General features: G+C 42.9%; 2 protein-coding genes across 6 annotated transcripts in view; one reads left to right on the top strand and one right to left on the bottom strand.

The window, feature by feature from the left end:
- LOC117261121 (connector enhancer of kinase suppressor of ras 2) overlaps positions 1 to 4816 on the bottom strand; it is an 80948-nt gene extending 76132 nt beyond the window's left edge. For 2 of the 5 annotated variants that reach the window (XM_078169217.1, XM_078169219.1), the window contains exon 1: positions 4449 to 4814. In XM_078169217.1, coding sequence (XP_078025343.1) covers positions 4449 to 4512 — 64 coding nt within the window. In that variant the 5' untranslated portion in view covers positions 4513 to 4814. Of the gene's footprint in view, positions 1 to 4448 lie in introns of all 5 variants that reach the window. The other 3 variants (XM_078169216.1, XM_078169218.1, XM_033633363.2) reach the window with 2 other exon arrangements.
- A 2622-nt stretch (positions 4817 to 7438) lies between these two features.
- Positions 7439 to 15154, top strand: hdx (highly divergent homeobox). Its single transcript, XM_033632748.2, has 11 exons — positions 7439 to 7595; positions 8954 to 9141; positions 9512 to 9658; positions 9911 to 11095; positions 11395 to 11451; positions 11618 to 11764; positions 12501 to 12699; positions 12791 to 12870; positions 14082 to 14189; positions 14381 to 14503; positions 14633 to 15154. The coding sequence occupies exons 2-11, from the start codon at positions 9052 to 9054 to the stop codon at positions 14900 to 14902; spliced, it is 2406 nt and encodes an 801-aa protein (XP_033488639.1). The 5' UTR covers positions 7439 to 7595; positions 8954 to 9051; the 3' UTR covers positions 14903 to 15154.
- The last annotated feature ends 1152 nt before the right edge of the window (positions 15155 to 16306 follow it).

Genomic DNA, 16306 nt, shown 5'->3' with positions numbered 1-16306 from the left:
GGTATACACAGCACGGAGAGCACAGAAGAAGTCCATTTTTTCTCGGCTGCCTAACACGTTAAAGCACAGATCCTTACGCATCATACTTTACACATCAATTGCGTCTGCACACACCCCAGCAGATACATACCCCTCGCACACACACATAGAGGAAACTCCTCCGGTGTGGGTGTTCAAATCAAAACAAACGCTGATGAGTCATCTTTCTGTGAGCCTCACCAGTGTTCTGCTGCTGGAGCAGTCCTTCTACAGCACTGAGAGATACAGTATACGCCGCTTGGCCTGGTAGCTAGCTGTGTCAGGTTTTCTCAATAGGATTGCAGAGTATCCCGTCTCCCTGTCTCATATTCTTTCATATGACAGGAGGGGACTGATGAGGGAAAGGAGCTGCTGTCCAAAAAGCCTGGATGAAGCTTGTAATTTTAGCTCTTTCTCTGTGCTGTGGAAGGACGGATTCCTGAAAAGTGCAGTCCTAAATGTGTCTCTCTGATGACTACTGCAAACCTGATACTGTCTGTAGAATTCAAACTATCTCCGATGATCCCACAAGGCCAACCTGAATGCAAATGTAGCTATTTCAAAGGTGGAGGGAGCTTTATGATGAAAAACATCCCCTTCCAAAACCACTAATGGAAAGTAACTAAATACATCTACTCAAGTCCTGTACTGAAGTAGAACTTTGAGGTACTTGCACTTAAGTATCACCATTTTATGTTAGGTATTTCTTCTACTAAACTACATTTCAGAGGAAAACAATGAACTTTTTACTCCAGAACATTTTGTTTGACAGCTTTTCTTACTACTTTGCATACTAAATCATACAAAATATCTAATTATTTTATAAAGTATAATATATCATTACATAATAAACTATTCAATTCAATTCAATTCAATTCAATTCAACAGAACTTTATTTATCCCAGAGGAAATTCCTGTGGCATGAACTATTGAACTATTCACAACCAGTACCAACCAGACAACCAGTGGGTTCCCGGGGTCAGGGTCACTCACTGCACCCAGTTTAAGAACAATATATTTAACAGTATTAAATATCTGGTAAAATACACAAATATGCAAGACAAAAGTGTTTTTAAGGAGCTGAAGCAAAAACCAGTGCCTAACAGAGTAACAGTACCCAGCAGTACACAAAGTAGCTAAAGTTAGCTTAGCATCAAGCAACTAAAACTACTGATGATATTTAGATTTTTATATACAGTATATATGCAGTATATATTAACACTTTGGGGCAGATAAGCATGTCTTGATGATAATAAAGTCATTTTTGGAATGAAGAGCTTTTACTTGTAATTTAGTATTTTTACAGTGTGCTATTGATATTTTTACCTTGGTAAGAAATTTGAATTACTGCTCCAAATACTGATTAAAAATTGACAATGTAAATTGACGTGTAAAGATATGTAGGCCTACTCTTAAAAAATATACATGATATTATAGTATATTAAGTCAATAAATCTAAAAAAAATCTTGCATTAAGACATGTAAAATTGTGAAAATATTTTAATTTCTGTACAGAATATTGATGACATATTGAGACTTCTGCAGCTAGAATACAAAATTCAGGGGCACCCCCATGGCTTAGGGGTCAGGGTGCCGGTCAGGATCTGTGGTGTCTCAAGTTTTAGTCCTTCTGGAGGCTTTTGTTGCATTTTCCTACTAGAGGCATCTACTGGAGGCATTACATGCCCCCCTAAATAATAATAATAACGTGCATACAATTCAGCTAGAGGTGTAGCTACATTGCCACAATTAGCCACTGTGCACAGGCAAAAAGGCCCAGTGTTTCTATCATGAAAGACTGAGAAACTAAAGACTATGATGGCCGATTGATGCCCCTGCCCTCCACACACAAATGATAGCAATTTGTCTTAGTGTAGACAAATGTTTGCTGTCTTCGTCTTACATCTGTGTACATTAAAGTATTCTTCTCTCTTATGGTGAGCAAGAGAAATCACTATGTACTTCTTAAGGAAGGTCTCAATGTCACTGCTCCCTGTAAAGGCACAAGAGCACGCAGATCAGTGTGAGAGAGATGAAGTGCTTTCAGAAAAAGAGGCCACGGTGAAGCCCCTGTAAGCGCACAGATTAATACTAGCCTTTCGCCTTTTACTTTATTCATAAGAAAATAAGATCTGAGCATGAGCCTGCCACTGAGGGTCTATGTTTGAAGCCCCGCAGGCAAAAGGAGGGGGCTTCACGGGAATGGGGACAACACTGGGAGATGTTGGCGAACGTCTATGAAAGTGAATCTCTGAGCCCCGGCTCTTCATGTGGAGGGGTCCAGGAGACTTGTTTTCAAAGGACACATATGAGAAGACCAAGAGAGGAGCGGATGAAACAATGTTCCCTCAAGACTTTGGGTGCAAGTGTGTATATTTTTCTTCGTCTTTACTTTACTGGTGACAGACCTAAGAGGTTTCTGCAAATAATAACGTGTTTGACATATAATGAAATATGATCTTTTTTTCCCAGATTAAGTAGGTTTTACTCATGTCACTTACTAACATCTGCATGTGCTGTCTTTCCCCTGTCAGCCCTTGCTTTGAATTACATCAACACTTTCAGTTCCTATTGTGGTGATTTCCTAGTGAGCACGATTTGAGATTGAGGAAGACAACACTTGAAATTACTGATGTGAAAATGTGTCTTTTCCTCACTGGCAGACAGGAGCAAGCATGCAATAGAACATTTTTATCCAACTTATATGTTTTCACATGCAGTCTTCACATATGTATTGCTCAAAGCTAGTGTTACTGGAGCCTGTACGAGGAGGGGAATCATTGGTTTGCCGTGGGTGGAATGCAAATCACTGCCACATGCAGGATTTTATTTTAGCACATGGTTTTGTGGGACTGACTGGCTGATAACTTCCTGGCCCTACATTGGCAGCATGTTTTGAGACATGGGACAGTGTAATTAATTCCACATTTGGCATTAAGTGATTACTACTATCTGACTTTCTATCTCACTTTGAGGTCTCGTGAGCCCAAATATGTCCATGGCATCCAAAAAACTGAACTAAAACCAACATTTTCGGTATGCTTTTCACATTATAAAATTCCAACCACATTTGGCCTTGTTACTAATCTAATCTGCAATCAAATTCTCTTAAGGAAAGGTGCAGGAGCAAAGCTTTCCAAGTGAACACTCCACAGATCAGAGGATGAAGCCGTAACTTCACTGGCTGCTTACTGTGGCTGAGGAGAGCAATTATAAAACCAGGAACATCATCGTAATCACTCAACGTAACGCATCCCAAACACTCCCTCGCCGTGTCCCCTGAGGGTCTGACAATCTCCTTGACTTCTAATCTCAGACATCAGTGCTTTGCCATAATGAAAAGGAGCTATAGTAGCCTTGAAACACATGTAGGAATAAACAGTTTTAGATAGATTCATGGCTTAGATGCTGAAAGCAATCACTCCATGTGTGTGATGAATGCAGACACACACATCCCAAGTATCTATAGCAACATTGCATTGTAGGTTTGAGTCATCACACAAGAAGTGATTAAGTCATTCTCTTAAGTAAGGGATTGCGGACACCCTCCCTCCCCATTTTCATTGTCTCTCAGTAGGCCTACCACAGTTGCTCTCACAGCTCTGTGTCTGACCATGAGTGTGTGTGAGCGGCTCCTACCACTCACACACATACGCACGCACACACACACACACACACACACACACACACACACACACACACACACGCATGATTAGTGATTACTCATTCATACTGTCTCTTTGAAGGGACCTATCTCGCGCCAGCAAAGCGAGCAACAGCAAAAAATAGCAAGTGTGATCGGTGCGTTTGCCTTATATGGTAGGCGGCATTGCGCTGTCCACGGTGCTGAAACTGACTGTACGGCTGGCATAGGTGGTGGTGGGGGGGTGGGTGCATGCAGCTAACTACATTAATCAAACACGCGCGTGCACGCAGGCACAAGCGCACACATTCAACGAGTGGCGATGTGGGCTCGGAGCATGTGGCAGTGAGTGAAAGAGCAGATGACATATCTTCCACATTCATTGACGGGAGCTCTGCTGCTGCTGCTGCTGCTGCTGCTCATGGAGTCAGCAGCAGCAGCAGCAGCAGCAGCCTATAGGCTTGGCTTGCGAAGGGGTGCGCTCTCAAGCAAGCGAGATGACAGAATGCTGAGCCTCCACTCCCTGCTTCTTGGGGACATCCATTTCACTGCACCGGCTCAAACGCATTCACTCCACTTTGGTGACTTTAATCAGTCTCACACTAGTCAGCTCCAGCGGCTGAAATCACACGTCAGCCTGCAGGTATTTTTTTTGGATAAGGAGCACACACATGCACACAGTGTGGCCCTCCGCTGCTCACCACCACCATCATCATCATCTTCATCAGCATCATTTAAACACAGTGAACACAATCAACCAGATGCAATGAAGGGATCTGAAATTTACCTTTCATCCAGTCCAGCACTTGCTTTGGTGTCCATTTACTTATAGGTTCCATAACCAAAGCCATGGTGTCACAGTCTCTCCGAGATGAACGGCACAGGACTCAATGCGGGCGACATAAAACGACTTGTCAGTCACATCTGGAATGACACGGCGGAGGCTAAATCTGAGGAAAAAGAAAGCTTTGTCAGTTTTATTCTCTCCATCAGAGCATGGCCGCCTGCAGAAACGGTGAACGGGATGCGGTGGTGCAATTCACGCGCACACACGGGGAGACACGCACACACACGCTCGCTCTCCTCCGTTCCCTCCCTCCCTTCTCGTTCCCTCGCTCTGCTCCCTCACTCTCTCTCTCTCTCCCTTCCTCGTGCCTTCCCGCCAGCAGCCCGCGCGCTGTGAGAAGTGGATTCGGTGGGCGCGAGGGGATGGAGCGACCCCTCCCCTCTCCTCTTTTTCCTCCCGCCCGCCTCGCTGCAGCATCACAAGGGCCACCACTCATAACACAGACCAGGGAATGGTGCATCGCACACCATATAGGGAGGATCTCTCCCTCGGTCTCCCCCCTGCCTTAAACACACACATGCACACATGCATACAGAGACAGGCAAGGGTGCACACAAAAATAACTTAACCAACCCTTTCATGAAATTCACATATAGTTAATTCACCATGATAAATCATATACACAGTGCACTAAGGTATTAATAATATTTTATTTTATGATTGTATTATTTGTATTTTTCATAATTCGTCTCATCATTAGTCTTTAAATAGCTATACATATATATTTGAAGGCTGTTTTTGTCTGCGTTCTTCTTTTTTTGCGCCTGCTGGGAGCGCGTGCTACATCACACGGCAAGGTGATGCTTACATGTCAGCTGGTTTTTTAAGTTCACCATCTGTGGATGAGGAAATCAGCATCAGTTGTCAGGCGCTGCTGCTCGGTGCATGGGCTCAGCTGTGAGGAACAGCGCCCCCTGCTGCGCACCTGGGACACAGGTGACGTCATGGATTGGAGCAGCATCCCCCCTCAACACACACCACCACCACCCAACTCACTTCAAATATATATGTATAGATAGATAGATAGTTGGATACCTCAAAATGAAACAAAACAAAGGGGAGGATACCAAAGAGCAAACTAGAAAACATTGTTATAGTGAGACTACAACAACCATCAACACCATTTTCAGCAGTGTCTATATAATTGCCTGTGCAGTTAAGTGTGTAAATAGCTTAATCTGGGAGTTAATAATAAAGAGAATGAATATGTGACACCCTGTGGTGTAATGATACTTGATGAGCTGTGTGTACTACTAGGTAGACAGGTAGTTAAACTGAGGAGGAAGAGGGTATACTCACCTATATAATCCAGTAACTTTTTGGCTGATAGGTGGGTATACTATAGGCCCTAAACAGCCAGAAAAAGAGGAGTGTGTACCCGGTATACCTGTGTATACCCTCCACTACAGCGCTGGTGACCCCTACAAAAAAAGTAAGCATACACAAACACAGACACACACATATAGGAACAGATCACAAAACACACTGATTATATATTAAATTGACTTTATTTCTCTTACACAGAACAAAACAGACAAATCAAATTTGTTTCAAGGCGCAGGATGCCATGTAGCTCCTTCAAACAGACAGGGCTGCTCCACAAAGTAATAATAATGATGTACAATGTTCTTCAAATGAAAATATAGTAGTTGTGTTTATGTCATTGGCAAGGTAACTCTTCAGAAATTATTTTTTGTTTTAACCTGGTTAAAAAAAGAAAACATTTATTATAATAGTTTGAATTGCTGTCGCCAAATTCTTCATTCATGCTCTGTATCTTTCTGTCTTCCTAATATATTTTATTTATTTAACCTTTATTTAACCAGGTCAGTCCCACTGAGATGGGGGATCTCTTTTTCGCGGGAGACTTTGCCAAGACAGTAGTGATACAGTCACATAGTTACAGTTGACAATAATTAGAAAAACATGAACAAACACTCATACAATCAGATAAAACATTCACAGACCGAAAGCCAGGACTCCAAAGATTTCACTCTCTCTTTAAAATCAGTCAAAGGAATCAGTGCATGTAAATGTAGTTCAGACTGAAGCTTGTTCCAAACACCAGGAGCTGAAAACCTAAAAGATTTCTTTCCTAATTCAGACCTTATCTTTGGAACAACCAGTTTCAGAATGTAAATGAAGAGGAAAAACCACACCCAACACATAAAAAACTCAAACCTCAAGAGCTCACACAAGGGACTGTCTCGGTTGCCATATTGGAGAGTGTAAAGTATAAAACTAGTAAACTGCCAGTAAGCTATCAGGCTGTAATAAGACAGTACCTAAATCAGCTGTAATTGCTGAAGGTGCAGTATACCTTACTTAAGGATGACAGATGACTTTGAATTATTATTCTAAAACATCTGTCATACTTTCTATCGTTTGATTATTAATATAAAAAAGTAATACAATTCAAATTAAATGTGTTATTTGTGTGACTAAAGTTAAGTGCAGTATTGCCAAAGCATGTTGTACAAAGTTTACAGTGTATGTAAATGTAAATGTAATGTAAACCTGTAATTTCAAAAATGGTGATTTTAACATTTATCTTTGAAATAGAAACAAAACCATCACTCATAAACAGCCTTTTCCTGTCATTACATCTAATAATATATGAAAAGTTAGAGACTGAAATCTAAATACATCATTTGCTGTCTGATTAAACAGTGACATGTTTTATAGCCTGCAGTGATACAGTCCACTTAAACATCTTCAGGGTTTGCTGTACATCCAAGCACAGCTTTAACTAAACTACAAACACTTTAATGATAGTTTGACATGTTGAGGTGATGAGGACACAGACCATTTCCCATCCAAACTTTGAGCTGCTTCCATGTCTGTGACCTCCTCCTCCAGCAGCCCACTGAACAAAGTCAATGGTGGGCGGGACCACGGTGCTCAGTTTTCAGCCCTTTCCGAATGTCACAGCGATGATCTTGAGCTCCCATTGGCTCCTGTCTGCCGCTACGTCACAATCATGATTAGAATTGATGATCGGACGTTCTGATTTCATTGTCTAGCAAAGGGGACTGGTGAAGAAATCTGCTGAATTTGAACGTCCGTCTGATTTTGACATTAAAAATGGTAAGTAGGCAAAGTGGTTTTACTTTTCGCTTCGAGGTACCGCGACTCGTTTCTGGTTCGTATCCGCTCGCGGGCAGGGTCAGCGAGAAGGACCATGCCAGGGTCGGGAAATCACAGATTTGAAGGAAAAGTTTAGCTGCAGCTATCCATGGGGAAAGCTATGCTAATGCTAGCTAACGCTGGGCTGGCTCAGACATGGCCGCTCGGGCCTGCAAGCTAACGTGTGCTGTTTGTATGGCCATTGTGGTGATGTCGGCGCTTACCCGTCTTGTTTACTGTCTGGCTCGCTGGCGTAAAGTTATGGCATGTTGTTCCCGTGTGGGAATAGTGTTTGTGAATCCCCAGGCTGTTGCCTCGGTGGCATACTAATCTGACGTGCCCACAATTTGTTCGCTAATTCGCTCCGTAATGTTTCCATATTGACTGTAGCCATGCGCAGTCAGCCTGCCAAAATAAACCTGCTGGATGCTTATTGGTCGCACAACATTCCCGTATGTAACGTTTCTGTCTTTATCAAACCACTACTGACTACAAACTACTGTATTTACAACTTATCCCAGAGTTTTCAGCTCGCTGGAAGTGCTGTGTTGTTACTTTATCAGAGCTGGTTGCTGCTTTTCTCCGACGTTTATTGTAGGGTGCAAACGCAACACACATTAACAACAGTGTACCCCATAAATGAATATTGTTATGTGTGTGGCACTTTGAAAGATAAAAGCAAGCTGTGTTCACAAAAAGCAAATTATTTAACGTCGTATATCACTGTGTCTTTATTGTTTGTACACGCAGGCATGTTAAAACTGAATTATGTCATCAAAAAACTTCAATAAACAACATTTGAAGTTGAAATATTAACTTGAATAGGCTTGTGATACATTATTATGTTATTGTTATTAATATTATTATTATACTATTTCGTTTTTTTTGCTGAAAAGACTAGTATAATTTGTAATTAATATGTGTGTAATTGTGACTATGGTTAATGCAAGTGCACAATGGTTTTCAGTAGCTGATTAGAACAATAACTTGTAGGCACATTATATTAGCTTGATTGATGGTGTTATTGATGCTACACCGCGGCTTCTCCATAGCCTATTATTTTATGACTGACAGTGGGTTGTATATTTTACAGCCTTACAATGCTTGATGTAATCTGTAATGTATTATATGACAAAGTGTTGACTGGTTGTCTACAACTTGATGAAAGTGAGTTTTTCAATCTCGATCCAGAAAAGATTGTTCGTCTGTTGTTGGTATTAGTACAGATTCATGCTCATAATGACATAGGTTGAGTTGGTATTGTTTCATACTCTTTTTATTCACGCTCTTAAGCAAAGTCTGCCTTGCTGTCTCCTCAGCCTCATTACCCAGCAGTGTGACAGGTGCACTGAGACACACGATGCGTACAATCAAAACGGCGCAAATCTAGAAACATGGAGGTTTTGCTGTGATCTGCATGGCTGCCCCGTTCCCCTCCAGTATCAGAATGGAGTTCCCATCCAGTAGCAGAATGGATGCATGGTCACAGAGGCGTGGCCTGCAGACTGTGAGTATATCAAGAATTGTATTCCAGTATGAGCGAGGGGGGGTGATGACATGACTTGAAATCTGACAGATTGAAAACAAAATACAGGGATGACTGCTGCGGTTGTAATCTTGAGACTGTGACACTCTCAGGGGATTGAATTGTGTCATAGTTGATGCATTTGCTTAATAAATGTTTAATAAAAAAGTATTAAACAAAACCCCTGATACTGCAGTCCATTACAGAGGAAATTGCACAAGTGTCATGAACTTTAAGTTAGCTCTTACCGCATTATCTCTTTAAACTAATCATCTACCACAATCTGTCACTGAGCTGTTCCTGTGTAATACAAAGTTTTGGGGTGTTCTTTATCTTTGTGATTGTCTATCAGATGAACCTGCGGTCAGTCTTTACAGCTGAGCAGCAGAGGATCCTGGAACGTTTCTATGATAATGGGATGACCAATCAGAGCAAGGCTTGCTTCCAGCTAATACTGCAGTGTGCTCAGGAAGCCAAACTGGACTTCAGTGTGGTCCGGGTAGGCCCATAAAATGCCCTTGTGTGTTTGTGAATGAGCGAGAGTGAGGCAGAACTCTTTCCTTTGATTTGTGTTGCACCTTTAGTGGGGGCAAGTAATTGAGACGGCGAGTCTCGTCTCTTCCCCGTGAGTTCTCCATCTAATGCCGAGTCATGAATTATTATCCTCTCTTTGCTGAATTAGTCCCTGTAGTGCTTTGCAGAATGTGTGTTTTAAGTGATGTTACTGAGCTGATTGCTCTTCTCCCCGCAGACATGGGTTGGCAACAAAAGACGTAAGCTTGCCTCCAGGGTAGAACAGAATGGAGGCATGTCTCACTCCATATCCAGTCACGGACTTGCCGGGGGAATACTCTCCAATCACTCATTACCCGGAGGTTCACTGTCCAATCACAGCCTGGCAGCGGGGGCACTGCTTCCTGCTGAACTGGCTGCGGCGCGGAACATCCAGAATCGCGTGCACCTTCTCCCACCATCCTCGTCCTTCCCTTCTTTCTCGTCAACATCTTCCTCCCCTTCCTCCTCCTCTCCCCACAGCAGCGGAAGCAACAACAACAACAATAACGACGTCATACTGACCGGGATTTACTCTCTCAACTCCGTCCCTCGCTCCCGACCGAGACCTACAGCCCCCCCATCTCAGTCAGACTCTGAGCTTTCTGCGCACACATCCTCATCTCTGATCAACCGGGCCCTACAGAGCCGAAACAGCTCCACCACCTCACCCCTCAACTCCAAGCTGGTCTCACTCTCTCAAAACCTCCCATCCCTCACATCTGCCTCAGGGCCTTTAGTCTACACTGCAGTCAGGAAGGGAACATTATCCCTCGGAGAGGCAGGGGTAAGTGCAGGAGCAGGGGTGGTACCTCACAGCTGGACTCGGCAGTACGGTACAGCGCAAACCCGCCCTTGGTCCTCCTCCCCACAGTCCCAAACTCAACCTCAATCCAGACCTCACTCTAACCCCCAACCTCAACCACCTGCTCCTCAGAAGACTCGGGTCTCCCTCCCGGTACAGAACTCTGGTCCCTCCTCTGAACAGACACCTCGTATCCAGCAGGTCTTCACCTTGTCAGAAAGAGGCGAGGGAGAAAGACTTAGGTCAAGTCATGTGTCTACGCGGAAAACCCAGGAGAGTCATAAGCCTGCGCCCTATGTTCTGGACGCCAGTCAGAACTTCTCCATCGCCATGGAAACTGGAGATGAAGAAGATGAGTGGCAAAGGGAAGAGGAGTTGGCAAATTTGGCCGCGCAGACACACATCCAGAGGGAGCAGACATCAGCTAGCCCAATCGCGGCTGAAGTATCCGTGTTGAGGGGAAGCCACACACCTCCTATGACTAGCTCCAGACCCACACTGCTTCACAGCAACACACCTCTTCAGGGCAGCTACTCCGTCACAGCACAGACCTCACTTACAGGGGAATCCAGCTCACAGGTAGGTGATTAGAAAATTTGCATTTCCTAGGTTAGCGAAGGTATAACCTGCCCTCCTCTGCCGTAGTCTGCTTCCAATGGGCTTTTCCCTGACATTCTTACCCTAACCCATCTCACTCCTCTTGCCCTCACCTAACCAACCCAAGCAATGAGGGCCATGAGTAGCCAATCAGACGGACAGTAGGGCAGGTCTTTGCTTTCCAAGGAAATGCAACTTTGCGAGAGGTTGTGGTGTTGTTGCTGCTTTCCTTCAAAGTGAATTGAAAGACTTAACCTGACTGTGTCTGTCTCTGTGTGCAGACTTTAGTCAGTGTGTCTGCTGCCCCCTGGGTTATCAGCAACTCCAGAAAGAGAACAGTTAGTACTTTTTTGTCACTTTAAACACAATATTGTGAATATATTATATGGGAAAAAACATTAAAGGGTAACAGGTTTATTGTATTGTTATTGCACTCTTACACTGATGTTGTCTGGTATGTAATAAAGCTAGTGTGAGACAGGTCTAACAGGTTTGTGTTTTCAGCTGCAGGATCGGACCCAGTTCAGCGACGGGGATCTCATCCAACTGAAGCGCTACTGGGACCGAGGCATGACCAGCCTGGGCTCAGTCTGCAGGGAAAAGATCACAGCTGCAGCGAACCAACTCAATGTAGACACTGAAATAGTCAAGGTAACCAACTCCACAGGTTAAGCTTTTGTTTTGAATACTCCCAATGTTGAACAAATACAGAGAAATCTAGAAAAGTTTGGGTTCCCTCCTGGCATAACATTTTTGCTGTGTCCTTGAAGCTGTGAATTGTTGTGTAGACCTTGAGAGCTGTGAGCCTTATTCACACTGTCTGGCCCCTTGTCTATGACATTTAGTGAAAACAAGACTGTTTTACTCATCTGAACTTTAGTGGGCTAGAAGAAAACAGGGAAGAGCAACTGTTCTAGGTCAGAGAAGTTTTCTAACTAACTTACTCAAAGTTGTGTAAAAGTCATGCCGCTATATATCAGGGCCACAGCAGGAATGCTGATGGACTAAATATAGGCTCCCAGTCCTGACACACACATGACCCACTGCCATCTCACTTACTGGGATATTTATTGCAAGGAAGAAAAATCTATGTAGAGAAACAGTATGTCACTCTCAGGATAATCTTCATATCATAGCAATAGTTAAACATCTACTTAAAACTTATTTAATTAAGGCTTAATGTAACTATCATTGGTGATTTTTTTTGTCCTGACTTAAAGTCGAAATAGACAACTTTACAACTTTGCCTCTCCAGTGTTTCCAGGTGGTATTATTGTTGGACACTTCATTTTGAAGTGCTGATTTATATCCTTAAAATGTAGTTGAACATTTTTCTTCCACGTCTGTGACACTTACCACATTGTCTTTTGTGTTTTCCACTCGGCAGACGTGGATCAGTAACAGGCGAAGGAAGTACCGTCTGATGGGTATTGAAATCCCTCCACCCAAAGGTGGGCCTGCTGTATTCTCAACCTCATCCCCAGGAAACGAATCTCCGGTGGCCCTCAGCCCCGATGAGGAGGGGCTCAGAACGCCCGAACTCGGAGATGACTTGAATGATGAGGGCTCTCTCTGCCTGTCTGAAGGTTAGGCTGCTGTCTGATACAACACACACACAAACACCTGAGTCAGTATAAACTGTGTGTCTCAGCATTCATGCGATGTTCTGGCTTCTAGATGGCACCATCGACTCACAACACAGAGACGGAGAGGATGGAATAGATATGTCCACTGCTGCTCCACTGGCCAATAATGTGGTACTTCATTATTTCTTTGAAATTACTGTACAGCCTCATTAGATTTAGCCACTTAGGAATGGGTGCTGATCGCAAGATAGTCCATACTCCAGTGTGATAAAATGTATGAGGGCTAGTGTTCATTTTGTCATCTATTTCTGTTTTTCAGTCCCAAGTCCTCTGTCAAATATCTTTTTTTTATCAAGTTTAGTCAAACTGTTTGGGATTTTTTAGTTTTATCTTAGAAAGATAAAACTAAAGAGAAAACCATAACTGTTTTAGTTTAGTTTTATTCAATGCAAACTGTTGATAGTTTAGTGTTTTGAGTGATCAAATTATATTGAAGATTTCAGTGATTGTAGTCCAGCCAAATCCAATAATTTGTCTTTTTTAGACAGCATTTCACATAAGATTGTATCCTATCAGTGTCTGATGGAAAACACAAGTTAAATGATTAAGAATGCAGCTTTGCAGGAAGTGCCTGGTCTAGTGGACTGATGGTATCAGTTTAAAGGATTCATCCAATATGGGCCCAAATATCACTGCGATTCTTTCTCCCAAGCCATGTCTCTGTCATTATTGACTTTAACCTAAATCAATTCTATTTCCCTATAAAACAATGTATAGACTCATACAGAAGTAATCCCTCTCAATAATGACCTATGACCCAATCAGTGTGTGGCAGTGTGTGTATTTATCTGCAGTGACTCTGCCTGTATTTTCTTACTTTCTTCTTATTTTCTGTGTTCGGGACGTTTATGGGTGTGTACCCCCCCAGTGCTCAGGTGAGGTCAGGGCTTTATAAACAGGTAGCAGCAAGGTCAGACCATAAACAGCAGGCATCCAAGAGACACAGCGGCAAAAACTTGCAAAGATAGCAAGGTGAAGCGCCAGACCAGTTTAGTATTTCATGGTTAGTGTGAGCTAAATCACTATTATCCTTACAGCACTTTTTGAGACAACACAGTTGTCACTGCATTCTATAAACAAGACTCAGTAAAAGACTTGTTTTTCCTTTACACAAGAGTATGATTTGTTTCTTAGAGAAAACTAATCAACATATATGTAGCGCCTTTCTTCCAAAACTGCAATACAAAATTTACATAATACATAATACTGTCAATTACAGAAATAGAACCTAAGGAATAAAACCAATAGCAGATAATAGCCACCATAAGACTTACACGTGTCATAATAATTTGATCTAATCTGTTTGGGGTTTTTTTAAACAGAAGATCGAAGTAATCGATGAGGACGAGGAAGACGAATATGACGATGATGATGGCGGTGACTTAATGGCTTCAGACCGAGAGCAAATGCAGAGCCTGCTGGAATTCAAGGTGAAGACACACACGCACACACACAAGACTATGGCAGTTTGACCAAGTGTAATCTGATGGCTGCAGTTACAATCCTTCCGTTTTACTGTTGAATGAAAATTGGTGTGATGCTAAGATAAAAGCATTGTAACTCACAAAGACCTCAAGCAGTGAATTAACTTTTTGCATTTCTTTGAATCCATCTGTCACAGCATGAGGAAGTGCAGTTCTTAGAGATAGAGCTAGAGAACCAAAAACAAAAATACGACGAGCTTGCAAGCTTCACGAAGAGCCTGCTTAGCGCTGTGAGGAACAATGACCTGGAGAGACAGCAGGTACAATCACATTCATGTTTACACATTGACAGGATCCAGTACAACATCAGCTTGAAGTGAAACACATTTCTCACCTTTACTCTGCTGTTGTATGTGTGTGTGTGTGTGTGTGTGTGTGTGTGTGTTAAGGAACTCATGGCGAGTCTACCTCAGCCTTCAGACCAGGACTGGGACATGACTGTGGAGAGAGGAACACAGCCTGCTGCTGTGTCAGCAGACGCATCCTCCAATCACAACGGCTCCCCAGCAAGTGGTGCGAGCAGTGCGGAGCCTCCACCCGCCCCGGCAGACGAAGAAGTCCCACTGGTCACCATGAACAAAGACGATACAGCAACTGAAGTTACTGAGCCCTCTGCATCAGAGGAGCAACTGCAGGAGGCAGTTATAGAACAAAAGTGACTATCTCATGTACATCAGCTCACATCCACTCACACAGATGTTTCCATACGCCACACAGAAGCTGGTCTTAGACTACATGGACTATACGGTGTTACATTTACACAAGCACTCTGGTAAACTCATGCTCCACGCCTAGTGCCTGTGGATTGATGCTTCACTACGACTGTTGGGCTGACAAATGCCTTTTTTACTGCATATCATTCGCCTTGCTCTGGACCAGTCCAGAGAGAACAATAAACGACCTCTAACTTATCTATGTGGCTTTGTGTTTTAGTGACAGAAGTGACACCTTATATATCAGCTCATCCTAAATGAAAGAAAAAAGACTGCAGATATTTTTAAAGCCTTAAATGTAAAAAGAATTAAGTTGACACACACCACTGGCTGATCTTTTTTGTAGATTGCACAAGCAGACAAGAACATTGCAGCTATTAAATTGCTCTAACATGATTCTTATACAATAACTCAGATCATGGCTGGATTACTGAAAGAGCCTGTCAGGCACAGGCTCAGGGGCCCAAAGTGTCAGGTGGCCCTTTGGCCTTCACCTTCTAAATGTCGCAAACTAACACGAACTGACAAGGAGAATGCTCAAAATGACCACAGAGAGATGCAAAGGAACTGCAAAGAGACACAAATTAACTACAAAACAAAGAGACACACGACAATCACAAGATGACAAATTGCCTTATAGAGAAACAAAACGGCCACAGAAATGCAATCACGAAGGGACACAAAATGACCCCAAAGCAACACATAACAACCATTACAATACACATAATTACCTTAAAGAGATGCAAAACGACTACAGAAAGACACAAAATCTTAAAAACATGCACAAGAACTTCAAAGAGACGCAAAACCACCATAAAGTCTGCACGTCTCGCTCATATGAAGGAGAAGTGATGGGGCCTTTTGCATATCTGTGCCTAGGGGCCCATTGTCCCAGAGTCCGCCAGTGACTCCGATGGCACTGACTGGGCTTATTTTCATATGTGAGGTGAAAGATTTGAACTTAAACCTGTCCTTCAACCTCAAGGTTACGTCCTTGTGACCTTAGTGTCATATTTTGAACAAAGCAGCACAGACTGTCCAGTGTTGATTGTCAGTAATAGTTGCCAGATGAGATTAAAATGTGTTTTAAACTATAAATTGTGATGTAGCATAAACAAATGTTGACATACAGTGTATATGACATTACCTCCCAACACAAAGACTTAGTGCCTGTGAGTGGGAGAGACAAAGCTGGAGGGAAAGTGGATGAGCTTTAAGCCTCTTATTTCCACTTGGATCAGGGATGGACGGGCTTATGAAACAGTGGCTTTAAAACATTCAACTTACACCTCTTTAAGATCAGAGGCTTAGATTTACGCCTCGCCAGAAGAGGTGTCTGTTTTGCTCCCT

Source organism: Epinephelus lanceolatus, chromosome 7 (assembly GCF_041903045.1).
Source record: "Epinephelus lanceolatus isolate andai-2023 chromosome 7, ASM4190304v1, whole genome shotgun sequence".
Taxonomy (NCBI): Eukaryota; Metazoa; Chordata; class Actinopteri; order Perciformes; family Serranidae; genus Epinephelus; species Epinephelus lanceolatus.
The sequence above is the reverse complement of the archived record's forward strand: the minus strand, read 5'-3'. Positions and strand labels throughout refer to the sequence as shown.

Bases quoted from the DNA above. Each gene is read 5' to 3' on its own strand.
- hdx (XM_033632748.2), top strand. From the start codon at position 9,052: ATGGCTGCCCCGTTCCCCTCCAGTATCAGAATGGAGTTCCCATCCAGT. The intron at 14,190-14,380 runs GTGAAGACACAC...CATCTGTCACAG, and splicing joins AGAGCCTGCTGGAATTCAAG to CATGAGGAAGTGCAGTTCTT. The intron at 14,504-14,632 runs GTACAATCACAT...GTGTGTGTTAAG, and splicing joins ATGACCTGGAGAGACAGCAG to GAACTCATGGCGAGTCTACC.